This window comes from Clytia hemisphaerica, unplaced genomic scaffold (genome assembly GCF_902728285.1).
Source record: "Clytia hemisphaerica strain Z4C2 unplaced genomic scaffold, Clytia hemisphaerica genome assembly, whole genome shotgun sequence".
NCBI classification, from domain to species: Eukaryota; Metazoa; Cnidaria; class Hydrozoa; order Leptothecata; family Clytiidae; genus Clytia; species Clytia hemisphaerica.
The window spans coordinates 89,445-117,179 of record NW_027103353.1 but is presented as its reverse complement, the minus strand read 5'-3'; the positions used below and the strand labels follow the sequence as shown (position 1 = coordinate 117,179).

Sequence of the window (27,735 nt, the reverse complement as noted above, 5' to 3'; positions counted from 1 at the left end):
TTCAGATTCGATTGATATATTCGATTGCGTTCGATTGATGTTCGATTGCGTTCGATTGCGTTCGATTGTTAATTGTGAGACTAAAAGCTGAAAAAAGCGGCCATAAGACCGCACAGTACCGTATGGTCTGTGCGGACAAAGTGCCGACGAAAGCGGACGATGGTGCGGTCCCCGTCGTTTGTTTATATTTCTTTGATTGCCGTAAGAATTTCAGCCTCGAGTTCAAACAAGCAAAACAATAAAAACAAAATATCCGCACCATGACCGCACTGAATACCGCACTCATTCCAATGGTGCTCTTTAGTGACCAATCAAGTGCGTTTGAATGGAATTTCTAGGAAAGATTTTTGGATAATTTCTGGTAGATACAAAGGTATCATTTTACCGCACGGTAATCTTTTTGCCGCTTTTTTGCTGCACATTTTATCGATCTGTCCGCACCAAGACCGGTTTCATTTTTAATGTACTCAAAATCGCTTGGGGGGTCACATATAAGATAAAAATTTTAAAGTGAAATCTGAAATCCTAGCCAGATTTTCCCGATTTTCCCTTATTATTGAAAATCAAAGAAATTCTTCAAAAAACGTAAAATTGGGCAAACATCAGAAAAACAGGGAATCTTTTTTCCAGTAATGGGAGACTCAGGTATATAACATTTTTCCTAAAATTGGAAAATCTGAGAAATGTTTTTCCGAAAATTGGAAAAGCAAAAAATTAAATCAAAAGAACTAAATTTTCGAGAAAAAACTGAAAAATTGTGACACTTTTCCCAAAAATTGAAAAATTGGCGCGAGAAATCTAATTGTCTAAAAATTGCTTGAGATAATGTGGGACACCCACCATACACACACTTCTCACAGACCTGGTAGGATTTTTTCAGCCATTGGAGATAAAAATACCGGACTGAAACTATATAGGGATTGATATTCCCATATTTTTTATGGCTGGGGATTGATATTCTTTTGTTTTCAAGTCAGAAAATTCAATGGGGATGGGAAAAATAGCATAATATTTTGCAGTGAGGATCAGTTTATTTGATTATTCTGAGTAGGGACAAAAATAGGAGGATAACTTTCCACTGGGGGCGATATTTTAGGCTCTTATAGGCTTTGCTTTTGACAAAGTTAATTTATTTATACTGTCAGTGTTTGAGTATGTTCTAGTGGTGTGTGCTGCATCAGGAAATAAATATGACAGGATTTGAAATAATAAAAAATAAATAAATATTGGATACTGGTTGCTGTGCTTCTCAATATGGAACCTGTTCGTTTTGGTAGTGATTTTAAGAATCAACCAAGGGTTGGACAGCGTTTTATTCAGTCAACAGCCGGTGCAGTGTCCATAAAGGGAGGAAAAGGTAAGAATCTTTTATAAGCATATATTTGTACACATAGACAGATTTATAAATGAATTATCTTTTCAATGATGTACCCAGGGGTTTTATATAGGCGCGGCACAATAAAAGATTTTTTTCCAGCCGAAAATTTTGGAAATAAGCTAAAAATAAGCTAAAAAATTGGACTTTTTCCTATATTTCTTTTTTTTTTCACACAAAAACATTATTTATAACATAACAATGCCTACCATTCGTTCGTCCGTTCGTTCGTTAGTTACCAGCTTTTCTCGAGATTGGCTCATTAGGATTTTCTGATTTTTTCACAAAGATGCATAACTATAAACCCTCAACTCAAATGTGACGGAGCCCAATTTTTGAAAAAAAAAATTTGGGGGCAAATTTGGGCCAAAAACGGCTAAAAACGGTTTTTTTGGACTTTGTGAAAAATTGGATCATCAATTTTTTCTGATTTTTTGTATGAAAGTAGGATACCATCATAGGTAAATAATGGCTCTTAAGCAGATTTTTGCAAAAAAAAATTTTTGGCTCAAAAAATGCACTTTTATCTATAAGAACGTTTTTTTATAAGAAACAAACGACTAATTTTAAAAACCAAATGGCAAATGACAAGAAACCAAAATTCTTTGAAATTGATCTTTTTGCTCCGGCCTAGGAGCCTTTAATTCTCTCTTCCGACAATCGTCAAGACATTTTTTTTTGTTTATCTAATCCGATGATCTATTCCGATTTAATAAAAACGGATTATCTGAATTCCGATAATATTGTGATTTGATCGACCGAAAGTATTTAGAAAAGGATGGCTGCCGAAAGTGGGCTAGCTTATTCATGATGTTTTGGACATGATTTATGAGAAGTTTGATGCATAACTGGTTCTCTAACAATGTGGAAAGACTTTGGAGAAATTTTGGCCATGGATCGTCAGCTGGTCGAGTGCTTAAAAATCTTGCATATGGCTACTTCTCTTCTAGACGCACAAAACCATAAAACTCTGTCATCTGTAACTTGACAATGAAACTTTCAAACACACAGCCATTGGAATTCAAAAGAGAATACTAAAATTACAACATTACAGTGCAAATTTGAAAACGATCTGAGTAGTTTTTGTGGTGTTATGTCATATGTGTATGGCTGAAAATGATCCTGTTTTGTATTCATCATTGCGACCGTTCCTTTTGATTTTTCAAACCCGACACAGATTTTTTACAAACATATCACTATGAGAATTCAATAAAGGATACTAAAACACAATTCCTGTGTAAATTTGAAAAATACTGGAGAAATTTTCACAGTGTTATGGCTGAAAATGATCGTTTTTGGACTTTTTCGTAATTTCATCGCGGCTGGCGGCCGTTCCTTTTGATTTTTCAAACCCGACACAGATTTTTTACAAACATATCACTATGAGAATTCAATAAAGGATACTAAAAAACACATTCCTGTGTAAATTTGAACAAGATTGGAGAAATTTTCACAGTGTTATGGCTGAAAATGATCGTTTTTGGACTTTGTCGTAATTTCATCGCGGCTGGCGGCCGTTCCTTTTGATTTTTCAAACCCGACACAGATTTTTTACAAACATATCACTATGAGAATTCAATAAAGGATACTAAAACACAATTCCTGTGTAAATTTGAACAAGATTGGAGAAATTTTCACAGGTTATGGCTGAAAATGATCGTGTTTGGACTTTGTCGTAATTTCATCGCGGCTGGCGACCATTCCTTTTGATTTATTTCAAACGCGACACAGATTTTTTACAAACATATCACTATGAGAATTCAGTAAAGGATACTAAAACACAATTCCTGTGTAAATTTGAACAAGATCGGAGAAATTTTCACAGTGTTATAACTGAAAATTATATTTTTTGGACTTTCTCGTAATTTCATTGGCTGGGGCGACCGTTCCTTTTGAAGATTTTTCAAACCCAAAACAGGTTTTTTCCAAATACACTATTGTGCCATTTTATTTGGTTTGATATCCTACTCTCCTCCAGGTATTATCCCAACAGAAAAAATAATGCTTAGCTAAAAGCTGTGGCCTCTAATTTAGGCTATTTTTCTCCCAAAATTTTATCCGGACAATCAAATCAACGGCGCATCATGGCTTTGCTATTGGCAAGTTTAGAAAAAAATAAATTTATACGAACTTGGAAATATTGACTTCTAAATGTTTATCTCCTTTAGCTCCAATTTTGAACTTTTTAATCGAGGATGAGTAGGCGGGGGTGGGGTTGGTTCTTTAGGCAAAAAAGTGCATGTGTAATCACTTAGAAGAGCTAAACTTCCAGCTGGTTATTTATTCATTAAGATTATTTCTCATACTCGCTTTGCAATAGAATTATTACTTTGCTTTCTGATCTGTTCTGATTTAGTAGTTTGTGGGCAACGTTCTAACACAACTAACTCAATAAACTCATCTTTCACATCTTTTGATCTCTTCCCCCCTCTTAAGCCGGAGCTTCCAGCGCAGCTGGTTTATTAGTTTTTCTCTAAAAGTGCTGATTCAACAAAACATTTTTTTCCTTATCTCTTGTTTCAGGTGATCTTGCTCCACAAAAAGTTTCTGTTAAAAGATACATTGCTGGAAAAAAGTATTTTTTTGATATTTTGTTATTTAAACGTTCTTTTTTATATTGCGCTATTTTTATTTTAATGCAAGCTTGATTTTGGGATCAGGACTAAGTTGCTTATCATTCTTTGTTCAAATTCTGACAGATTTTCTATGACCACTCAAATTTCTTCCCGTAAAAATTAGTTCCCTTTTAAGACATTAAAAAATTATTTTGCTGATTTCAGGGCATGAGTGACATTGTTTTTTACATAACTATTACTATAATAGAATAGGGCAAAGTCATTGAGAGTTTAGTTTTCATATCCTGTTATTTCTTATTAATTTTACAGACCAGAATGGGCGCCCGACCAATCCAGTGAAGAGGAAAGTGAAGATGAAGCCAATGAAGAACGAGAAGAACCTGATGAACCAGAAATTGTAATTAACCGTCCAGAAATTGGGCCATTCCATTCCATCAGGGGGTGGATAAACATTTCCAGAGGGTATTCCATGAAAATTAGAACCAGAAATTGTAATAGACCTTTTCAGAAATTTCATAATTTAAGTCAGAAGCAACATTTCAACATGCCATTCAATGTTATATTCATACAGGGGGTGGACGAACATTTCCAGAGGGTATTCCGAGAAAAATTTCCATGGTTTTTTTTTTTTCAAGAGGGATAAAGGGTTATTTTAAAATTTCAAGGGGTAAAAGACTGATTTTAGTTCGTTCACCCTCGCTTTAAGGTATGAAAAGAATCTTTCCAAGGGTATTTTTGCAAATTTTGCCAGTTTTCCAGGGAGTATCCACTCATTTTCAATATTATTTTTTGACTTGAAAAGGTTCATCCACCCCCTGTATGGTTTTTTTAATGGAACATTAAGTCAGAAGCAACACTTACCTCGTTATTCAAAATATTACTATGGTAATTTATTCCCAGAAGAATTAATAAGACTGAATAGGTATTATCACCTTGGCCTGCCTTGGCAATGGTTTCAAAACGAGGCAGTCGTTGCACTGTAATAATTTATCAAAAGTCCTATTGAAATAAAAATGTTCTTCTCTTTTTAAGATAATGGTATTTTAAATCATTTTTTAATTGTGTCTAGCGGTCTGCTTGGTTTATACTGCCTTGAGGGCGCGAGGACCTTTATCCCTACCTATATCACCTTTTACGATATTCTTTTGATTTTCATTACTTTTCATTCTCAGCTTCATGCACACGACATTGAAGATGAGCAGGCCGAAGACATCAGGTATAACTCTCATAATATTTACTGTAAAGTAAATTACACAACACAACACAATATTGTCAGATAACATTTGATGAGTACTGTATGGGTATTCATGATATGCACCACTGGAGAGTCTTCTGAAAACTTTTACAATATTCCACCCAATACGTCACTTAAACAATAGAAAAAGTGACGTTTTGGGTGAAACAAAAACAGAAAAGTTGCATAATTTCGTGAAGTCATTGCAGTGGTGCATATCATGAATTAAATTGTATGTTTTGTGCTAATGTCATAAGAAATTCGGTGTTGTAAGGTAATCTCAATATATTGAAAAAGTGTCTACAGTGTAATACCTCTTCATAAGCTTGTTGTTTACTTATTACATTACGGCCCACAAACTTTTTTGTCAAATATTTTTCGCCAATATATTAAGCACTGTAAGTTGGTCTAATGTTGACATCCCTCTTCTAATTCTGACACCCATCTTTAGAAATGAGAATAATTGGAAGGTCAGAATCACTGATTAAAAAATATTTCTTCCTCTCTAACGCTAAGCAAATCAATCAGCAATTTTGACCGCTCTATTAGATTCTCAACTCTAAAGAAGGGTGTCGGAATTAGATGAGGGATGTCGATATTAGACCAACTTACGGTAGTGCTAAGATCATCTTGGTCTGAAAAAAATGACTGTCAATATATTAAATAGTCCTTGAGATGATTTTGGTCTTAAAAATAAATAACTGCCTTAAACGTTTTGTTTTAAAATTAGAGTGATATTGTTTGCTTACTCATTATTTTAATTTACAAGATTTTTGATATTGAATTGCAAAGGATGTGGAGCAATATTGGTCAGGAAGAGGAAAAGAGAAACAGTTTTTTGCTTATACCAGCACAAAATAACAATAAGCAGACACTATCCTGATATGAAACGGGAACATAAAAAAAAATTAGATAAATAAATTTTAAATTTTTCGTAAAAAGAAAACCTGTAATTTTTTGAATCTCTTTATCTCTTAGACATGACCATGGAAGGAGAGTGTACGAACCTCGCATCCTCACGCAGCATGATGACGAAGACAAACAAGATGTAATTATGATCCATTTTTAGTTGATTTCAATTGCCTTGTAGGGGAATTAATTTATCGGTGAATTCTGGTCAATCTTGTTCCGCATTTCGTGTCAATTCAATGTGAAAAAACTTGTAAATAAAAGTTAATGATGAGAAAGCAAACAATATCAAGTTATTTTAATAACAGAACCTTTATAAACATTATTGTTCTTGAGTTTCCTTTACGGTTTATTTCGTGTCAAAATCATCCAGAGGCCTGACACCACTACCTCTCAGATTTTCTCCAAATTTTTACCAGATGGAGATATCCATGAGAAAAGACAAAAATTTCACCTCTAACTCCAAACGTAACGGATTAGTTTTTATGGCACTTTGAAATTTGGCCGTTTTTAGGCCTGGGCGTGAGAGCTAGTGGTGTGAACATTTTTTGAATTTTGGATGATTTTGGTGATGATTTACCCTTACCTTTATAGGCTCATCAAGTTTATTTTCTAGACTAGCCTCATAACAATTTTTTTCTTTCCTTATTTTTCAGGCAATGGAGATGGAAAGCAGGTACATGTTTTTTCTTTTATAAGCATTGCACTTATAAGCATATCTAGGCTCAGATATGGGGAAAAATTAAGCATATGGCCTGCATTACTTGAGCCTACGAAAAATGTTTTTTTCCTGATTTTGGCTTTTTTTGGCTGGAATTTTACGGATTTTCAGTATTTCCCTAAATTTATGTTTTAGATTTAAGCATCCCCTCAAGCATTTTTCAGCCTTATTAAGCTTTCGACCTAAGCATCTCTGAGCCTGTTTTCGGATTTTTGTATGCTTATAAAAAAAAAAACATGTATGCTGATTGAAAACCCAAATTTAATGTGGTCCTTGAGCCAGACTGCAGTTGAGGGCTTCTACATTACGATTCCTACATTTGCTGAAAATAGACAAAAAACAACAACATATTTCATAAGAACCAACTAAATTCACCTTCCACAGCCCCGGCTGGCTAGTTTGTCCAAATCAATGTCTTGATTCCACTTTGTTTATCATGAAGATTAAGGATTTTGTTAATGCAAAAATCTTAGATCTTTGATCGCAAAAAAAGTCCAAGTGAACATTTAATCACTTGACGCACATTCCCGAACGAAGAAAGAATTCAACAAAATCCTTGACCACTATTGACTCCAAAACCCTATTTAATAGATTCAATGTTGGTTTTATTAGTTTTAATGCCACTTCTGAATTTACCAAAATCCTTGACCACTTTTGACTCCGTAACCCTGTTTAATTGACTCAATGTTGGTTGTTTTAGTTTTAATCCCACGTTAGAATTTAACCACTATTGACTCTAAAACCCCTGTCTAATTGACTCAATGTTGGTGGTTTTTAGTGAAGAGGAAGAAGATTTCGACGAAGAAGCAGCAGCAAGGAGACGTCGAATGTTGAGAGCCAAAGCAAGATTCACCACCGCTCAAGACAAGGTATTAGCCTGGTAGAATCTAGTTGAAAAAAGACCTTGAAAATATTAGGATCTGGTTGAAGCTTTGACATAGGTGTTTTATGGGTCGCAGAACGACTAAAATTGTCAGCTCTATCCAGACTATTCTCTCAAGGTTATTTGCTCTGTTTGTGGGTGATTTTGAATGTTTAGCGCTCAACTGATACTTGTCTGTCCGGGGTTAGATCTTTCGTCCGTTTGGGGGGGGGGGGGGGTCAAAAGTCACAATGCTCGGGTTGTCAATTTCCAAAAAGATTTATATCCTCCACCCTCAATATACACGTTGTTTTTTTTAAGAAACTAGTTTTACCAAGAAGGCTCAATGTTTCTTAAGAAATCGGCCTTTTGAGCCTTAAATGTTTCTTACATGTTTCTAAACTTTTTGACATAATCAGCCTTATGAAAGGCTGGATTGGAAGGTTCTTATAAAAGAAACCGAATTAAAAAAATGTTATTTTCTCATTCTCAGCCTCAGCATGTTTCTTAGATGTTTCTTAGTTTTTAGGCATTCTGAGCCTCATGTTTCTTAAAAGTGTGTTTCTTAAAAATGTGTTTCTTAAAAAAAAAAAACGTGTATAGGCAGTATGCAGTGCTGACGAGTCCTGGTAAGGACGAAATGCATATGTTGCTCTGCCACTTAAATCTCCTGAAAGAAGAAAGAATCTTTGAAGTTCTTTACATACTTTATTATATATCAATATATTTTCAGGAAGAGCCCAATATAAGAATATTTCACGTTGCATTCATTTACCAGGATTTCTTAAATATAAAAATATTTCATTTGTATTCATTTTTCAGGACTTGTTAGATTTCGAGGAAGAGGAAGATGTTCAAGAAGAAGAAGATGAGAGCGAGGTCGGTATCACAGATATCTTACATAAAACAATAGATGGAGCTTCTCAGTCCCTAACTACGTTGAGTGACGTCACAATTGTGCTTGCGCAAGCCTTGATTTTGAAGTCTTTGCAGTGTCAAAATAGTTGGACAGTAAAATCAAGGTTTCTATTGTGTTCCATTGTGGTCTATTAATGTTCTACTTTTAGTACATTTAGTAAAGATGGTTCATTTTTTGCTTCACCTGCCGTTGGCTTGGGAAAGTTAAAGTAGTTCTGTCTAATGTTTTATAATTTATCTGTGAAATTTACAACCGCCGTCCTTGGAGTATTTCCAATCACGGAAAGCAACCGCAACCTCCTCGTTTTGTGGGATCGTACATATGGTTTCTATTTCAAAAGTCTCTTCTGAGCAAACTTCATTGTAGCTCTTGAATTCATGATATGCACCACTGGAGGGGCTTCCAAGAGATTATTAAAAAATTCCACCCAATACGTCACTTTTTCTATTGTTTATAGTGAAGTATTGGGTGGAAAATTTTTAAAGTTCTCAGAAGACTCTCCAGTGGTGCATATCATGAATTTTTCAGTTTTTTTTCACTCCATGTGCATGTTCCGTTGTGCTTTGATATTGCGGTTGATGTGTACTAATGACGTCATATTTCTGGATGAAACTGATAGATGATGAAACTAACCAAATTGTATGCCAACCAACGTAGAATTTCACTTAAGATTCCGAAAAAATGCAATAAAAAACAAAGAAAAAGTTTTTGTATCAAATTTAATGCCCCTTGAGATAATACCAGCATTTAGACCCCTATTCATGATATGCACCATTGCAATGTCTTCCGTTCCACCCAATAGCTGATTGGTTGAAAGTGACGTATTTACTGCTTTTACGTCACTTCCAACCAATGAGCTATTGGGTGGAACAGAAGACATTGCAATGGTGCATATCATGAATACTACCAGTACGCTCGTGCTTGGCAGCAGTGAAACGTGTTATAATGTGAACTTTAAATGACTTACTTTTTCTATTTTAGTCATCCGAATATGAAGAAGATAGCAGCGATTCTGATGAGGATGCTGGACAACGACTCAAACCTGTTTTCGTTCGCAAGTAAGTTTTCAGTTAAACTCACCATCTTGCTTCCATCTTTTGTCGCTGAAAGTTTGCTTCAAAAAAACTCTTGATGAAGGATTTTAGTTGGCTGGGACTGAGCAACGCCATCCTCCAGTGTTTATGAATTGAAAGCCCAGAAGAACTTACTAATTTTTTACTCCAATCTTGCTATGGTAAGAAGCCTCAAGTCAAACTATTATAAAAAATTAACATGTTTGAAATGACGGCTAGTAGAGGCCGCTTCACCGTAACATACTAATTCTTCAATCCATTTGTTATTCCAAAGGAAAGACCGGGTGACGATTCAAGAGCGTGAACGAATAGAGGAGGAAACGAATATGACAGAAGAAAAACACAAAAAGATTCTTGATGACCGAAAGAAACTATCTACTAGGGTTTGTTGAGCATTTTTGATAGTGTGAACCCCCTTTCCCTTCTTTAAGGGGACCCAATTTTTCAAGACAGGTTTTATAGGGGCAGAACCTTTTCTCTTGCGGTGTCATTACATTAAAAAAAAATCATGTAAATTGTGGTTAATAAATTGCTACTTAAATTGGGCGATGGGGAGGGGGGGGGTTTGCACAGGAAAAGATCCTTTAAATCCCAGGCCTGGGAAATGGCCATTTTCGGGATGGGAAATGGCACAACAGCGGAGCTGCACCTGAAAGCCAACTTGATGACCTCAAACCCGCCTCACCGATCCACTGAGCCCATGCGACATAAGTCCATTGCGTCGGGTTTTCAAATCTCTGATTTTTTGAAAAATAAATCCCGCCCGAAAATGACCATTTTACACCCCGAGAAATCCCAGGTCTGGATGGATAATGGTTTTTTTCGGGGTGGAGAAGTTTGCATAAAAATTTTCCCAGGGGTGTAAAAAAATGACCAAATTCACCCCCGAAATTTAATCGAAATAAGTAATGGTTAAAAAATCTCAGGGCTAAAAAAAAGCCCACCCCGAAAATGGCCATTTGTTAGGCCTGGGATTTTAAGATTTTTTCCTGTGGTGGTTGACACTCCTCTGCACACTAAGATTTTTGATTATGTTATACTATTCTTTTTCTTCCATAGTTGGTGAGAGATATTGTCAGTGAAGAACTCAAGGAGGAACAAGGAGGTATGTGAAGTTTTCATTTCTTTAGGATTACATGTTTTTTTTATAAGCATGCAATAATCCAAAAATCGGCTCCGAGATGCCTAGATTGTGAGATTGATAAAGCTGGAAAATGCTTAAAGGATAAGCAAAATTTTAGGGTAATTCCGATAATCCGTAAAATCCTAGCCAAAATAGCCAGCTTAGGTACCTCTGAGCCTAAATATGATAGGTACGATGTACATATACTGAGACCTACAATCAGTGCCATTTTATTGGCACTTTTGGCTAATTTACCATTTTTCGAAAATTGAAGTTCGAGCGAGAATGTCATTTTTTAGGCCTTCAACTTGATTTCATCGATTATTTTGATCTGGGAGGGATTTATTGGTTTCTAGGCTATATTTCAAGCCCTACTGGACCATTTTTGAACTTTTGGATCCTCACATCCTAAGTCTCATGTTAAAACTCAGAGTTAAAACTCTACCCTTCGAACCTACTTTAGAGCACTTACAAATCGATTGTGGTTTCAAAACACCCCGGTGAATTTCCCTTTTGTGTCAAGTATTTTGTGACTGATTGTAATTAAGACGCCGATTTTCTGTTTTGCTGTATATATTGTCCAGGGGTAATTTTCATCATTCAGGGGGACGATTTCATGCTTGTCCATTGGTAAAGCACGTGTCTAGGGGATGAAAAATTGAAATTACCAGGGGTGGTATCTCATTGAATAATGATGCAATCCTCATGAACGACGGTTTTAGTTCTGGGAGAAGTCAATCAGCGCTCACCGTCGATCTTTAATTTTTGTCGTTTGTTTCGTTTTATTTAGTTGAAAAAGTCGAAGAATTGGTCATTACAGATGATGACAATGATGAAGAGGAGGTTTGTCTGAATCGGGGAAACTTTTGGGGAAATCGGAATAACTTTTTGGGGAAATCGGAATAATTTTTCATTACAGATGATGACTACTGAGGTTAAGCATACCAGGATAATCACGACGAAGGACGAAAAATGTAATAGGCTAGTGAAAATACGAAATTTGATTGGTTGAAACTCACTAGCCTGGTAAATTTTCGTTCGTCGTCGTGATTTTACCGATTTACTTAACTTCACTAATGAGGAGGAGGAGGTTTGTCTGAATCGGGGAAACTTTCGGGGAAATCGGGGATAACTTTTCATTACAGATGATAATGCTGAAGAGGTTTATCTGAAACGGGGAAACTTTCGGGGAGATCGGGGATAATTTTTCATTACATATTATAATGATGAAGAAAAGGCTTGTCGAAATCGGGAAGACTTTCGGAGAGAGTGGGATAAATTTTTTAGTTTGAGTTTAGAAGAATTAGATCATTACAGAGCATTCTACATCAATCGTGGATTAGAAAAGGTTTTCGCGAAATGGGAAAATTCAACAAATTAGATAACTTTTGATAAATGGACAACATTACAGACGATGATAATTTCCGAGAAGAGCTTTGTCCGGTACGTGGTTCGGGTTATCCAGTTATCAAATTAAAATGGAATACAATACACTTAGTTTCTTATATCCGCGCTGGCTGGGATGGTAGGGGGTTGTGATATTGTCTTCAGCATCATATGGGAAGGAGAAAAATATATTCGTCGCAAACGCCAAAAACTTTGATTTGATTTGCTCTTAGTATGAAGCATGGAAAGTTCGTGAATTGAAGAGGATCAAGAGAGATAAAGACGAACGTGAAAAGTAAGGCCTCTTATTGATTTATTGATTGCTTTAAAAACACCCCTATCTATTATTAAATTGAGGCTTGACTTGAAAAAATGTTGGTTTGCCGTCTCAAATTTTGCTCTTTTTGAGCATGATTTATTACAAATTTGGACGGGTTAAGTCTACAGGCCGCAATATTCATTTGATCAAGTTTAAAAAGTTAAGACATAACATCTTTTTCACTTCAGTCGTGAGAAGGAGCGAGTAGAGATAGAACGAATGCACAACATGTTGAAGAACTTTTTTTCTTCTGCTTTGTCAGCATAGAGGCGCGTCTCCTTTCTCTATCTAAAAAAAGGGATATCTTTTTTCACTTCAGTCGTGAGAAGGAGCGAGTAGAGATAGAGCGAATGCACAACATGTTGAAGAACTTTTTTTTCTTCTGCTTTGTCAGCATAGAGGCGCGTCTCCTTTCTCTATCTAAAAAAAGGGATATCTTTTTCACTTCAGTCGTGAGAAGGAGCGAGTAGAGATAGAGCGAATGCACAACATGTTGAAGAACTTGTTTTTCTTCTGCTTTGTCAGCATAGAGGCGCGTCTCCTTTCTCTATCTAAAAAAAGGGATATCTTTTTTCACTTCAGTCGTGAGAAGGAGCGAGTAGAGATAGAGCGAATGCACAACATGTTGAAGAACTTTTTTTTCTTCTGCTTTGTCAGCATAGAGGCGCGTCTCCTTTCTCTATCTAAAAAAAAGGGATATCTTTTTCACTTCAGTCGTGAGAAGGAGCGAGTAGAGATAGAGCGAATGCACAACATATTGAAGAACTTTTTTTTCTTCTGCTTTGTCAGCATAGAGGCGCGTCTCCTTTCTCTATCTAAAAAAAGGGATATCTTTTTCACTTCAGTCGTGAGAAGGAGCGAGTAGAGATTGAGCGAATGCACAACATGTTGAAGAACTTTTTTTTCTTCTGCTTTGTCAGCATAGAGGCGCGTCTCCTTTCTCTATCTAAAAAAAGGGATATCTTTTTTCACTTCAGTCGTGAGAAGGAGAGAGTAGAGATTGAGCGAGTGCACAACATGTTGAAGAACTTCTCTTGTTTCTTCTGCTTTGTCAGCATAGAGGCGCGTCTCCTTTCTCTATCTAAAAAAAGGGATATCTTTTTCACTTCAGTCGTGAGAAGGAGCGAGTAGAGATAGAGCGAATGCACAACATATTGAAGAACTTTTTTTTCTTCTGCTTTGTCAGCATAGAGGCGCGTCTCCTTTCTCTATCTAAAAAAAGGGATATCTTTTTTCACTTCAGTCGTGAGAAGGAGAGAGTAGAGATTGAGCGAGTGCACAACATGTTGAAGAACTTCTCTTGTTTCTTCTGCTTTGTCAGCATAGAGGGGCGTCTCCTTTCTATATCATAAAAAGGATATCTGTTTCACTTCAGTCGTGAGAAGGAGCGAGTAGAGATTGAGCGAGTGTACAACATGTTGAAGAACTTCTCTTGTTTCTTCTGCTTTGTCAGCATAGAGGGGCGTCTCCTTTCTCTATCTAAAAAAAGGGATATCTTTTTCACTTCAGTCGTGAGAAGGAGCGAGTAGAGATTGAGCGAATGCACAACATGTTGAAGAACTTTTTTTTCTTCTGCTTTGTCAGCATAGAGGCGCGTCTCCTTTCTCTATCTAAAAAAAGGGATATCTTTTTTCACTTCAGTCGTGAGAAGGAGAGAGTAGAGATTGAGCGAGTGCACAACATGTTGAAGAACTTCTCTTGTTTCTTCTGCTTTGTCAGCATAGAGGGGCGTCTCCTTTCTATATCATAAAAAGGATATCTGTTTCACTTCAGTCGTGAGAAGGAGCGAGTAGAGATTGAGCGAGTGTACAACATGTTGAAGAACTTCTCTTGTTTCTTCTGCTTTGTCAGCATAGAGGGGCGTCTCCTTTCTATATCATAAAAAGGATATCAGTTTCACTTCAGTCGTGAGAATGAGAGAGTAGAGATTGAGCGAATGCACAACATGTTGAAGAACTTCTTTTGTTTCTTCTGCTTTGTCAGCATAGAGGCGCGTCTCTTTTCTCTATCTTAAAAAAGGATATCTTTTTTCACTTCAGTCGGGAGAAGGAGCGAGTAGAGATTGAGCGAGTGCACAACATGTTGAAGAACTTCTCTTGTTTCTTCTGCTTTGTCAGCATAGAGGGGCGTCTCCTTTCTCTATCTTAAAAAGGATATCTTTTTTCACTTCAGTCGGGAGAAGGAGCGAGTAGAGATTGAGCGAGTGCACAACATGTTGAAGAACTTCTCTTGTTTCTTCTGCTTTGTCAGCATAGAGGGGCGTCTCCTTTCTCTATCTTAAAAAGGATATCTTTTTTCACTTCAGTCGGGAGAAGGAGAGAGTAGAGATTGAGCGAATGCACAACATGACCGAGGACGAACGACGAAACGAATTGAGAAGCAACCCCAAAGAAGTCACCAACAAATCATCCAAAGGGAAATACAAATTCTTACAGAAATATTATCACCGTGGTGCTTTCTTTTTGGTAAGTCTTGTGTTTTTTAGACCTTGATTGTAGACGTCTCTACGCAGTAACGTCTATTCCCACAGATATCTCATATTATAAAACACTAGATAGAGCAATTTTTATTTTTTCTCCAGGAATGGAGATATGAAATAGGATAGGAAAAGCTCTATCTAGTGTTTTCAATAAGATATATGTGGTCTATTCCACTTCGCGACTTTTTTGACGTCACTTTCAACTTTTGAAGCTCTTGCAGTAAGAGAAAATCGAACTTGCGTCAGAACACTTGAAAGGCTTAAACTTTTATGAATGGAAACCACTTCTACAAACCTACAATCTCATTCTTTCATGAATGGTGAACCTGGTTTCTATACATGAAACTTCTCTAAAATGAAGACTATCCTACAAACATATTGAATTCTTTCCACCTGACTCTAACCTGGTTTCTACATATGAAACTTTTATAAATGTAAACAATTCCTACAATTATACAATCAAATTCTCTAACCTGGTTTCTATCTCCACAGAACGAAGAAGACGACATGTACAAGCGAGATACGTCGGGCGCCACGCTGGAAGATCAGTTCGATAAAACGGTCCTCCCGAAAGTCATGCAGGTCAAGAATTTCGGACGCTCCGGACGGACAAAATATACTCACCTTGTGGATCAAGATACAACAAAAGTAATGTTTGATTCTTCTTTTGACTACATTTTAACAAGGCCTAGTTGTAACTTGCGCTGACTATGCAGTTGAATCATTAAAATCTCCGATTTTTAGACGACCCTACATGATATGATCATACTTCCCATGAGAACGTTGATAAAATCTCGGTAATATTTACCAGGGCTCATAATTCACCCTTGGATTGCAAGGTGCACCTTAGACTGGAGTCAAATTCTGACTGAACTTTGCTTTCTGATGATTTTGATGGCGCTGAGTCCAGTGTAGTAGAGGATATCGCCATCTTGAATTTTTTTCACTTTCGTTTTCAAAAATTATAAGAAAACAATAAATCAATAAAATATATTCTAAAATCCCATAAAAATTTTTGAAACTATAATAAAAACATGTAAGTAGATCCCGGGCTGGGCGCACCTTGGAAAAGCTTCAGCATTGCTCTGCATGTAACAGATCCACCAATCCTTTAAATTAGGCTACATAATCAAATGAATTTTCTTTGCATAGGCCGATTCTCCTTGGTTCGCAGAATCATCACAAAGCATCAAATTTCATGCCAAGATTGGAGGTGGACAAAAACAGACTTTTGAGAAGCCAAGCAGAAAGAAGAAATGAGATTCAACACTCTCTCTACGGTTTTCTATTTGCTCTCTACTACTTTGTTTTGGTCTGTGATATAAGGATTCGGATCTGGTGAGTACCAAATGACTTAATTTTTGCAATTGGTATAGGCCGAGTGGATAGGACGATTTTATCCCAGGGGTATATATCTTTATGTTGTTTGGCTCGCAGATCAGACATCCAGGAATATGCGATGCCGACTTAACGTGAGCTGGTCTAATATCGACATAACAGCATCTAATTCCGAGATAGAAATAATAGGAAGGTCAGAATCATTCTTGAGTGAGAGAAGAAAAAAACATTTTGTTGACCTTTCTATTATTCCTATCGCTGAAAAGAGGGGTGTCGGAATTAGATGAGGGATGTCGACATTAGACTAACTTGCAGTAGTAACCTAGAATTTGGAAACATGAACTAATAACGTTATAATGGAGTTACGTACAAGTTGGATCACCGGACATTGATAAGAAGACAGAATATTGCTTTTTTTGTTTTGGGATCCTGGTGTATTGCTGTTCATGGAAGATCTTAAATATTTTTATTGAAGTCGATCAATTATTGGTCACGAATCAAAGATCATCATATTAGAAGTTTATCGTGGCTTGGATCACGAGATTTACTACGAGGTTTACGTTTTCAAAGATAAGTTACGTGGAGAAGTCTATATTTTCGATACTGGGATTTACTCGCAGATTAATCATAATTCATAATCTGATCAAGGTTTTTAGGCAGGTTTTGCTTTCATTTTAAGTGTAGAAATAAAAGGTTGACCTTCTTGACCTTCCTTCACCTTTTAGCTTTTTCAGATTTCGTTTTAATATTATACAAGAGAAACACTGCTTGTAAATTTTTATATTAAAGTGTTTTTTTAATACAGTATAGTATAACAGTATTGACCGTGGCAAAGAAAAATCTAGGATCATTTTTATCTGTGACTATTGGCAGTTAATTTTCAACACAACCAGTTGTGAAAGAAATTTTGCTCCTTCGGGGCTCGAGTTTTAGCAACCTGGCTTCTTTTTTAGAAATGTGTGTTTTTACCGGGGAAGGGGATACAGGGTTTACAGGATGGCGGGGGTGCCACCAGACTTTCGACCCTCGGGTCTTGAGCGGAAATAAAAAAAGGAGAAAAATTGTTAATTTTGTGAATTTTACGAACCTTATTGGGACTAATTTGACAAAATTTCGATGTTTTTAGAGGCAAAAATTTGAAATTTTTCATTTTTCCCGACCCTTAATGTGACTGAGATTCAATTATTTGATTTTTCCCTACACCATAAAAGATGCCAGCTTTCAAAAGCATCCTTGAAGGCGGCACACACTCAAACTGTTCCCTTGCTTACAATCAGTCACAAAATACTTGGCACAAAAGGGAAATTCACCGGGGTGTTTCGAAACCGCAATCGATTTGTAAGTGCTCTAAAGTAGGTTCGAAGGGTAGAGTAATTCTGAGTTTTAATTCTGAGTTTTAACTCTGAGTTTTAACTCTGAGTTTTAACTCTGAGTTTTAACTCTGAGTTTTAACTCTGAGTTTTAACTCTGAGTTTTAACTCTGAGTTTTAACTCTGAGTTTTAACTCTGAGTTTTAACGCTAGACTTAAGACTTAGGACCAAAAGTTCAAAAATGGTCTAGTAGGGCTTGAAATATAGCCTAGAAACCAATAAATCCCTCGCAGATCGAAATAATCGATGAAATCAAGTTGAAGGCCTAAAAATTTACATTCTCGCTCGAACTTCAAATTTAGAAAAATGGTAAATCAGCCAAAAGTGGCAATATATTATGGCACTGATTGTAGCTACCCCCATGCGTTTTTACATGTCTAATTTACTTCATTCTCTATTTTACAGAAATAAAAAAATAAATAAAAATGTTTCTAAATGTTTAGTAAAAGTTCCAAAAGGAAGACATATATTATTTTTGATCAATACACATGTAGCCGGATATTTGTTCCCCTGGACTGAAAAATCTATTTGTTTATAATCCATAATGGCTTCTCCAATGTTTGGATGTGTAATTCCTGGTAGAATGGTAAGAATTTCATTTCAGAGGTTTCTCAAATTTTGTTAAGTTACTCCTTAGGTGCCCCACCGCTTCTTAATTTTTCAAAATTTACCAACCCCCCGTACCTTATTAGGACCCCGCCCCCCGTTTATTAATTCTTACAAGAATATTTTCAGTTAGCAAGAAAAAGTCCCGTTGTTTTGCTCCAAAAAGCCTGATTTTAGCTTATATTCACCTTATTTTTGGGTTTTCAGAGGTACAATTTCCAACCCCCCAGCAATAAGGTCCCCCCGAAAATTTTCCAAACCCCCCCCGTTTATTTGGCACCTGAGAGTACGTAATTTCTGCCTGCCATTTTGGAAGCAAACGTTTGATTTGCGTAAGCGATTACATCTACAGATTCGAACGTTTACCTCAATGATGACGGACATTACGTAACTTTGTTTCCATCGTTTTTCACTTCAGCTCCTGTTATTGAAATTTCCTTTTATTTTGCTCATGTGCTTGATTAATGAACCAATTAAAAGATGAGAATTTGGTCAGATTGTCCCTCCCCTACCTTCGGGTAGATAGTTATCGAAAGATGAGCCTTCGGGTTGCCAGACTTTCTTACATTGGGCTTTTTCAGAAAAAATTAAATATGGGGGGGGGGGGGTGGAGGGTATAATAATTTTTAGTGATTTACCCCCCGGAAAAAAGTGACTTTTGGGCCCCCGGAAAACTTGTTTTACTCCCCGGACAACCCAAATTACCCCTGGACAAGGCAAATTTTGATGATTTTTCGCTACCCCCCGGACAATATATCCTCCACCCCCCATGTACGGACATTTTTTGGAAGAGCCCATTTTCAGAAACGTGTTTGAATTGTTCACCTTTTCCTATGCATAGCCTTTATTTGACGCACAACAAGTGAGTGAGAATCAAGTTGTCTTTCAACTCCCACAATGCAATTCGATAAACCATGTGGTCCTCTTCATGACTGGATCCCAACCTATCCCACAAGGCTTTGCAGCAGCAGTTTATTTGTGTTGGCCCAAACCTCAACCGGCTTGGTATTTGCTTGGTTTCCTTGGTAACGAAAAACCGAGTGTCATCTTTAAAATTGCAAAGGTATGTATGCTCTTTTTTTATAAGAATAGTGTACTTTGGTTGAGGGTCAAGTATTCTTAGGAAATTGCCAAAATTGAAGGTGAAATATTCTTAATTTCCTAATTTTTGGTCCTATTATTAAATTAACCGTTGTTCGTCCGTCCGTCCGTCCGTTCGTTCGTCTGTTGCAAGCTTTTCTCCAGATTGGCTCATTTTCGATTTTTCTGATTTTTTGTTCAAAGATCCCCCGGATCAGTTATAACATTCTGTATTAAAAACCAAGAATTAAAAACTTTATTTCTTTCATACATTCAAGTTTTCTCCTATATCAGGCTCGCATGATGCTTAACATTCTATTGTTCTCAAAGAATAGAGCCATTGTTTAGGCACCAAAAACTGCGCCTGTATATGCTTATAACGTTATATGCTTATTTAAAAGAAAAAACATGTAGCCGAAACAAGGAACAAAGAACAAGCAAATATTTCAATTTCCATTTTCGCGAAATTTGTGAACCAGACAATACTGTGGTGCGTATCTTTTCCAAAACTAGCAAAGCTAACATATTTTTATTTTCATTCATAGCCGAAACAAGGGACAGAGCAAGCAAATCTTTCATCAGGGTGGCAAACAAATTTATCCTCCGATTCCGATATCGCACAAATCGGGATCGCAATTGAGCCTGTATCGGAGCTTACACAGAAGACACCGTTAGAAAATACACAGGCTACATCTTTAAGTACTTTTGTTCAGTTTACGCAAAAAATGGCATCCAATCTGTTCAATTATTGTTCGTCTTTCGCTGTCACACAAAGTGAAATGACACCGCAACCGACAGAAACTTTTATACCTTTAAACACCATTCAAAAATGGTATCAAACTTTTGAAAGACGAATGAGCAGGGATCCAAATTTTTGGAAAGATCTTTGATTGATAGGTTTGTCATTCTTTATTACTTAATTATTATTCATAGACTTTTTAAAATAATTTTGCACGATTCACACAAAAGATGACATTGAATTCCTTTTTAATAGACCTTTTCACGAACATCACTTGCCTCGTGTTCAAACAATTACCATCCATGGTGATTATGTCTCTTGAGACATTAAATGATCTTTTTATATGGTTTTAATAAAATCCACTGGGAGTTAATCAGCATCGCATTAATTTCAAAACGAGGCAAGTGATGTTCGTAACGTAATTTATGAAAAAGTGTATTATTGCTCGTCAAACGAGATGAGCAAACTTCATCCATCAGAAATGTCAAAATTGGGCACACATTTCAATATATTCATGATATGCACTTCAGACATTACATCACGGGCCCAATAGCTGATTGGTTGCAAGTGACGTAAAATCAGTCAACCAATCAGCTGCTGGGTCCGTAGAAGCCATTGCAATGGTGCATATAAGGAATCAGCCAACACATTTATGTAAAAGAACACGATTTATTCTGACAGAAAGGAACATTTTTTAAAAGTTTTTTGGGTAATTGGACTTTTCTAGAAAAAATTGAATATAGGGGGTAGGGGATATAACACTTTTTGGAAAGTTACCCCCGGACATTGTGACTTTTGACCCCCGGACATTGTGACTTTTGACCCCCGGACAGCAGGTCTAAGCCCCCCCCCCCGGACAAGTATTAGTTGACCCCCCTGGATATTCAAAATTACTCTCAAACAGAGAAAAATCACCCCCAAACAGAGCAAGTTTACCCCGGACAATATATCCTACAATCCCCCCATGTACGAACATATTTTGGAAGAGCCCATTACTCTAGATTTTCGTCTAAAGAACCGATGATGGCGTTCTCTAAGAAAAAGGAACCTTTATGGCTCACACATATCCGGTATTGTTAAAGCTTTGCGTCCTAGAAGTATTTTGAGCCGCTAAAAATTATTCGTGGTTTTTTAAATTTTGCAGGGAATTTCCCTTTTATCTCAAATATCAAGACTTTTATTACTTCAACCGGATTAACTTTCGCGAGATTTGATTTTCGTGTTTTCGCGAAAATAAGACTCGGAAGATCGCGTGATATTGCTGACTTGCTAAATTTAATCCAGGCGAAATTTTCGTGATCAGATTTTCAGCGTAAAAAACACTGTACATTTACTACTTTTGGCGTTTAAAGGGCTACCTTCAACAAATTTTTGCCAGATTCGCGAAATTTAATACGCGCGAAATTTTTCAAAAGACTGATCCGCGAAAATAAATCCAGGAAATTTCTCGATTTTTTTTGCTCAAGAAATTTATTCTCGTGAAAATTTATCAGGTTAAACCCAGCTGGCACACAACGTTGTTTCAACGTTTTTCTAACGTCATATGGACGTTTTGAACGTTAGAAAAACGTCGAAAGAACGTTGTGTGCCAGCTGGGAAGTAGATGTCTAAGGATCCTTGGTGACCAAACAATCGCCGAGTTTTAGATGAAGATGCTCTGTAGGATTATGGACTGGCTTCAAATAAATGGGAGGGAGGTTGGAAAATTTTCAAAATCTTAATAAACGGGGGAGACCTGAATGCCGGGAGGGGGCGTGGAACCTAAGAGTAATATGAAAAGAAACAAAAATAATCTTCAGGTTAAAAAAAAAATTTTAAGTTATAAGATTACTACAGGGTAAAATTATAATAAAAAATACATTTTAAAATTTTTGTAATACAGAGTTGAACAAACGATCTCAAACCACGTTCACACGTTACGGTTCCGTTTCGCTCCAAAACAAAATGAAGCCATTATATTGAATAATAAATTCAAACTTTACGTCACTTCTAACCAATAGAATGACTTCATTTCGTTTCGGGGTGAAACAACCGTTACGTGCGAACATGGTGTCATTTTCGAATAGTAATTGTTATTGTTCTATTTTGAACATTATTACTACAGTTGACGCTCTCTAATTCGACGTTCTACTATTCGATAGGCTCCCTCTTTCGATGAAATTTAAAATCCCCGTCAACAAAAACTCTCATAAACAACGCTCCCTTATTCGATAAGCTCCCTTATTCGATAAGCTCCCTTATTCGATAAGCTCCCTTATTCGATAAGCTCCCTTATTCGATGAAAATCCGATTCCCCTGTTGAAGATCGAATTAGAGAGCGTCAACTGTATACTTACAATCCAAAAGTCTCCTCAACAATCATTCTCCGAACTGATTGGTTCATTTGATTCAATTGCATCATAATATTGAGTTTCAACCAATCAGATTGCAGACTTTTGGATTGTTAACCCTAACTGCGGTATCATTAGTGAGTTTATGTATTTGCACTTTTGAGGACGGTGGAATGACTGAAACGATTTGGGAAAACCCACAGTTCTGACCCGCAAAAGCGAGGACGGTTGGGAAAAGTGCTGATTTTCCGTTGTCCTTAGCCTATACTAGACGTCACCCGCGTTTTTTTACGCAATTCACGTCTATTCCACTTTGCGATCAGGTTTTCGGGCTCTAAACCTTCGATTTTTTGACGTCATTTTTAACTTTTGAAAGCTTTTGAAAGTAGCGAAAAAATCGAGTTTGCGTCAAAGGACTTGAAAGGCTTCTATTTTTCCAAAATCGTTAAAGTGGAGCTCACTAAAGGCCGGTCTCCACTTTCGCGCGACATGAGCGAAAACTTTTTGATGTTTCTGTAAGGTCATTGGTCGATTGAAAAATGAAGCAATTCCATCAACTTTTTTTTTGTTTACGCGAAACTTTTTTATGACTTAATCTTTTCTTCTGGCAAAAATGGCTAAGAAAAAAACTGTCGCCCATTTTGCGCGAAAGTGGAGTCCGGCCTTAAGAAATGGAATGAAAAATCCCGGTTTTTTGTGAGGTGCTCGCTACGTCGTCCTCAGTCAGTCAGGATGTTGACTAATAAGAAGATAACCGTTTCCGTCGCCGAAAAACACAGATATACAAACTCGCTACTCTTCCGTGCTTAATTGTAGGGGGGGGGTTATTTTCCATTTTTAACCCCAAAATTACTTATAATGACCCTTAATGAAGCCCCCCCCCATTTCATGACTTTTTCCCAAAAAGTGTTAAAAACCTTCATTTCGTCGGTAAATTCACTTAAATCACTCCAATATTACGTAATCATGACCCCCCCTCAATTTCATGATTTTTCTACCCCGTCCCTACAATACACTTTTTCGACCGTAGCCGCCAATTGCCGCGCGGGCATTCTCTGTCCGCTTTACTAAAACCGTCCCAGTCCTTTTTTCGCACATAGAGGCAATAGAAAAATGTTTCAAAAAATGATTGGATTGAGTTTAGGGGGATAATTAAATAATTAAGTGGCACGCGCCTGACCGCGCGAAGACAGTCGAAAAGGTGTATTAATCACAGAAGAGTGTTTAAATTCAAAACAGGAGTTGTCTCGATGTTCCTCCCTTTATATTCCCTAACAATGTTTCGGAAGATCGAAGAAGGATTTTGGAACTTTGATAAGGTCAACCCAATGCGAACGCCACATCTGTTTGTTGCTGGAGCCATCTTTGAATTCGTTGTCGATTGTTAGGACAGTGGGTATCAAGACTTCATTACCTTCTTCATCCTGTTAATGAAATATGTAATCTTAGGTTCAAAATAAACGACCCCCCCCCCCCCCCGCTTGTTAACTTTTCGAAAATTTTTAAGAATATTTTCAGCTGTCAAAGAGAAGGCCCCTTATTTGCCCATAATAGCCTGATTTTAGCCTATATTTACCTTATTTTGGGTTTTCAGAAGTACAATTTTCAACTAGCAATTAGCTCCCTCCCGCTTATTAAAATCTCGAAAATTTTCCAACCCCCCGTTTATTTGGAACCTAAAAGTAATAATTAAAAGAAAAAATCCGGAACGAGTGAAATATTTCCATATTGTACGAGCAAATGTCTGATAACTGGTTTATCGGTGACCCAAAAAATGCACTTTCTGTGTTGGAAAAAGCTCAGAGCACTTTTTTTGTAAAGTGACATTAGATTGCTTCTACCGCTACGGGGGAAGGGGGGTCTTCTTAAAAACGTATGCTTGCGTACAGGGGAGGGGGGGGGGGTATGCGTTATTTTATCATGGCCCCCCCAATATTTTGCAAAGTAATTTTTTATACTTTAAAAGATTTTACATATACCGTTTAGAGGGGTGAAATAAGGGTGAACAGTCGAAAATTTTCTTCGTCGCCCAACCATGGTGGGCGACATATTTTTTTGGCCCCCTCAATTCCATTCGCACGCCGGGGGCCATGTTTATCACAAGCTACAATGGGCTATTTTAGAAATAGTCTGTACCTTATGTTGAGGAGATGTGGCGTCCAGGGTCGTCTGGAAAATAAAAAAAAATCCAGGGTGGTACGGTCAGTAAAATCAGATTGAAAATTGAAAAAATGGTCTAAATAATTGGGAGAAAAAATCCAAGGTGGTCCAGAAAAATTGGAAAAAAATCCATGGGGGGATCACCTGTTTAAAAATAGATCTCCTCAACAAAGGGGGTACAAATTCTGGAATGGCCCAATTCAGTTAGCTCAATTCAGCGAAAAAAACACTAAGCAATGCGATTTTTAACATAAAACTTTAACATAAAGTACAAAATCTTACCTTGACTCTTTGAACAACTTGAATGAGCTTTGACAGTTCATCTCCATATTTGATTCGACCATCTTGTAGTTTCCAGGTCTCTTCGATTGTGCCACATGGTAGTTGAACCATATCGACCTTCTGGTAGAACTTCAAGTAATTATCACCAAGAATAGGAAGATCGTCAACTACGGCTTTCTTGCAAACATCAAAGTTGCCAAAATACTGGAAAGGAAAAATATTACACAATGTAAAATTGTGTTTTGCAATTTGCAAAATTCATAATTAATATCTCTGGTTGCATGCCCAAGCTTCCATTAGCGTAGTAGTTGGTCGATTCCAATACACTAGCAATGTGGAAATTGATTTCACCCAATGCACCGTCTCTGTCCAGTCAGTAGACAAGAATTCACTTCCAGCTCTACACAGGCGCGATTGAGTCCTCGGGTTCAACATGGACCCGTAGCTCAACCAGTGCCGTAGGAAGCCTTTTTAAAATGGGGGGGGGGCTGAAGTTTAATGACACCGCGAGGGGGGGAATTTTGAAAATTTGAGCTCTAGATTGCTTGAAAATGCACTCAATTGTGACCAATTCGAACCATCTCTCAGTCCCCGTCAAGGAGGGACCCTCTTAAACTACACTCTATAATTCGAACCATCTCTCAGTCCCCGTCAAGGAGAAACCCTCTTAAACTACACTCTATAATTCGAAACATCTCTCATTCCCCGTCAAGGAGAGACCCTCTTAAACTACACTCTATAATTCGAATCATCTCTCAGTCCCCGTCAAGGAGAGACCCTCTTAAACTACACTCTATAATTCGAAACATCTCTCAGTCCCCGTCAAGGAGGGACCCTCTTAAACTACACTCTATAATTCGAACCATCTCTCAGTCCCCGTCAAGGAGAGACCCTCTTAAACTACACTCTATAATTCGAAACATCTCTCAGTCCCCGTCAAGGAGAGACCCTCTTAAACTACACTCTATAATTCGAATCATCTCTCAGTCCCCGTCAAGGAGGGACCCTCTTAAACTACACTCTATAATTCGAAACATCTCTCATACCCCGTCAAGGAGGGACCCTCTTAAACTACACTCTATAATTCGAACCATCTCTCAGTCCCCGTCAAGGAGGGACCCTCTTAAACTACACTCTATAATTCGAATCATCTCTCAGTCCCCGTCAAGGAGGGACCCTCTTAAACTACACTCTATAATTCGAAACATCTCTCAGTCCCCGTCAAGGAGGGACCCTCTTAAACTACACTCTATAATTCGAAACATCTCTCAGTCCCCGTCAAGGAGGGACCCTCTTAAACTACACTCTATAATTCGAATCATCTCTCAGTCCCCGTCAAGGAGGGACCCTCTTAAACTACACTCTATAATTCGAACCATCTCTCAGTCCCCGTCAAGGAGGGACCCTCTTAAACTACACTCTATAATTCGAACCATCTCTCAGTCCCCGTCAAGGAGGGACCCTCTTAAACTACACTCTATAATTCGAACCATCTCTCATTCCCCGTCAAGGAGAGACCCTCTTAAACTACACTCTATAATTCGAAACATCTCTCATTCCCCGTCAAGGAGAACCCCTCTTAAACTACACTCTATAATTCGAAACATCTCTCAGTCCTTGTCAAGGAGAGACCCTCTTAAACTACACTCTATAATTCGAATCACCTCTCAGTCCTTGTCAAGGAGAGACCCTCTTAAACTACACTCTATAATTCGAAACATCTCTCATACCCCGTCAAGGAGAGACCCTCTTAAACTTCACTCTATAATTCGAAACATCTCTCAGTCCCCGTCAAAAAGGGACCCTCTTAAACTACACTCTATAATTCGAAACATCTCTCATTCTCCGTCAAGGAGAGACCCTCTTAAACTACACTCTATAATTCGAACCATCTCTCATTCCCCGTCAAGGAGAGACCCTCTTAAACTACACTCTATAATTCGAAACATCTCTCATTCCCCGATTCAATTGTAAGCTATTTGACTTACTTACCCTCATATATTTACCATTCTCTTGGAAGTTAAAAACTTCAAATCTGTACGAATCACGTCTATTAGAATCGCCAGTCCATCGTTCGCGTTTGAACATTCCAAGTTCTGCATTCCTGACCGCATAACCGTGGAGATTCTGTGTTTTTACATTACCTTGAAGGAAGAAATTTTGTTGGGAATTTAATTTAGCAGATCTTGAAAAAAGTTTTTTTCAGAGGGAATTTAACAGGCCTTTAATATTTAAAGTCTGAGTACTCTTATGAACATTTTAGCTGAGCAACTTGATATAATATATTAGGCCTTTGATAAACTATGCCTCGTTTTGAAATCTTTACCAAGATGATTAAATCCCTTGTTATTTTCATAATAGAGAAAAATTCTTATAAACCCCTCTGGGAATCAATTACCATAGCAATATTTTGAAAATGATGCAACCGTTGCTCGTGGGGTAATTCATGAAAAATTAACAATTTGGCGGGAAAATTAACAATTTGGCGGTGGAAGGATATTCAAACACTATTACATTACCGTCAGCATCAACAATGGTTTCAATAGCGAACGCAGACATGATAAAATTTCTCATAATCAGTGCTGGTTGCTCCAATTTGGTGCAGATTTGATTTTTCGGAACCAAACATTTCTTGTTGAATTGACACTGGCATTGCTTCTTTCGCCGACAGCTATGGACAGTATGTTTTCCACCCTTGCATGTGTGAAACCCACTTAAATCATTGGTGCAATATTCACCATCTGGCATCCCTTGGCAACATTCAGAATCTGAACGGCCACCACAGAAATCTTTAACAGAAGCGGCTCCATGGAGAACCAGAATAACCAAAGCTGACAGCAATAAGATCTTCAT

At 37.4% G+C, this 27,735-nt stretch overlaps 3 protein-coding genes across 4 annotated transcripts; 2 read left to right on the top strand and 1 right to left on the bottom strand.

Moving 5' to 3' along the window:
• The first annotated feature begins 1,124 nt into the window (after positions 1-1,124).
• LOC136820384 (microfibrillar-associated protein 1-like) lies at positions 1,125-17,246 on the top strand. Of its 2 annotated transcripts, XM_067076574.1 has the most exons (16): positions 1,126-1,357; positions 3,899-3,950; positions 4,261-4,348; positions 5,124-5,167; positions 6,164-6,233; positions 6,751-6,770; positions 7,594-7,684; positions 8,500-8,556; positions 9,578-9,654; positions 9,944-10,052; positions 10,729-10,774; positions 11,583-11,635; positions 12,412-12,473; positions 14,803-14,962; positions 15,469-15,624; positions 16,129-17,246. In XM_067076574.1, exons 1-16 carry the CDS (start codon positions 1,255-1,257, stop codon positions 16,234-16,236), a joined length of 1,296 nt encoding a protein of 431 aa, XP_066932675.1. In that variant the 5' UTR covers positions 1,126-1,254; the 3' UTR covers positions 16,237-17,246. The 2 variants fall into 2 exon arrangements, with proteins under 2 accessions (XP_066932680.1, XP_066932675.1); XM_067076579.1 differs by lacking the exons at positions 14,803-14,962; positions 15,469-15,624; positions 16,129-17,246 and adding an exon at positions 13,475-13,644 and having other exon boundaries at positions 1,125-1,357.
• An 842-nt stretch (positions 17,247-18,088) lies between these two features.
• On the top strand, positions 18,089-20,341 carry LOC136820374 (protein Hikeshi-like). The gene is made up of 3 exons (XM_067076564.1): positions 18,089-18,271; positions 19,133-19,354; positions 19,917-20,341. The coding sequence occupies exons 1-3, from the start codon at positions 18,230-18,232 to the stop codon at positions 20,259-20,261; spliced, it is 609 nt and encodes a 202-aa protein (XP_066932665.1). The 5' UTR covers positions 18,089-18,229; the 3' UTR covers positions 20,262-20,341.
• Positions 20,342-23,522: 3,181 nt separating this feature from the next.
• Positions 23,523-27,735, bottom strand: LOC136820624 (uncharacterized). Its single transcript, XM_067076822.1, has 5 exons — positions 27,402-27,735; positions 26,875-27,026; positions 24,883-25,086; positions 24,577-24,609; positions 23,523-23,864 (listed from the first exon to the last, which is right to left on the bottom strand). The coding sequence occupies exons 1-5, from the start codon at positions 27,733-27,735 to the stop codon at positions 23,712-23,714; spliced, it is 876 nt and encodes a 291-aa protein (XP_066932923.1). The 3' UTR covers positions 23,523-23,711.

Excerpts from the sequence above, each read along its gene's own strand:
- LOC136820374 (XM_067076564.1), top strand. The coding sequence starts at position 18,230 with ATGGCTTCTCCAATGTTTGGATGTGTAATTCCTGGTAGAATG. Across the intron at positions 18,272-19,132 it reads GTGTAATTCCTGGTAGAATG|CCTTTATTTGACGCACAACA; the intron begins GTAAGAATTTCA and ends TCCTATGCATAG. Across the intron at positions 19,355-19,916 it reads TCATCTTTAAAATTGCAAAG|CCGAAACAAGGGACAGAGCA; the intron begins GTATGTATGCTC and ends TTTCATTCATAG.
- LOC136820624 (XM_067076822.1), bottom strand. The coding sequence starts at position 27,735 with ATGAAGATCTTATTGCTGTCAGCTTTGGTTATTCTGGTTCTCCATGGA. Across the intron at positions 27,027-27,401 it reads AACCATTGTTGATGCTGACG|GTAATGTAAAAACACAGAAT; the intron begins GTAATGTAATAG and ends TCTTCCTTCAAG. Across the intron at positions 25,087-26,874 it reads AGAATGGTAAATATATGAGG|TATTTTGGCAACTTTGATGT; the intron begins GTAAGTAAGTCA and ends TTTCCTTTCCAG.
- LOC136820384 (XM_067076574.1), top strand. The coding sequence starts at position 1,255 with ATGGAACCTGTTCGTTTTGGTAGTGATTTTAAGAATCAACCAAGGGTT. Across the intron at positions 6,234-6,750 it reads ATGACGAAGACAAACAAGAT|GCAATGGAGATGGAAAGCAG; the intron begins GTAATTATGATC and ends CTTATTTTTCAG. Across the intron at positions 12,474-14,802 it reads GATAAAGACGAACGTGAAAA|TCGGGAGAAGGAGAGAGTAG; the intron begins GTAAGGCCTCTT and ends TTTTCACTTCAG.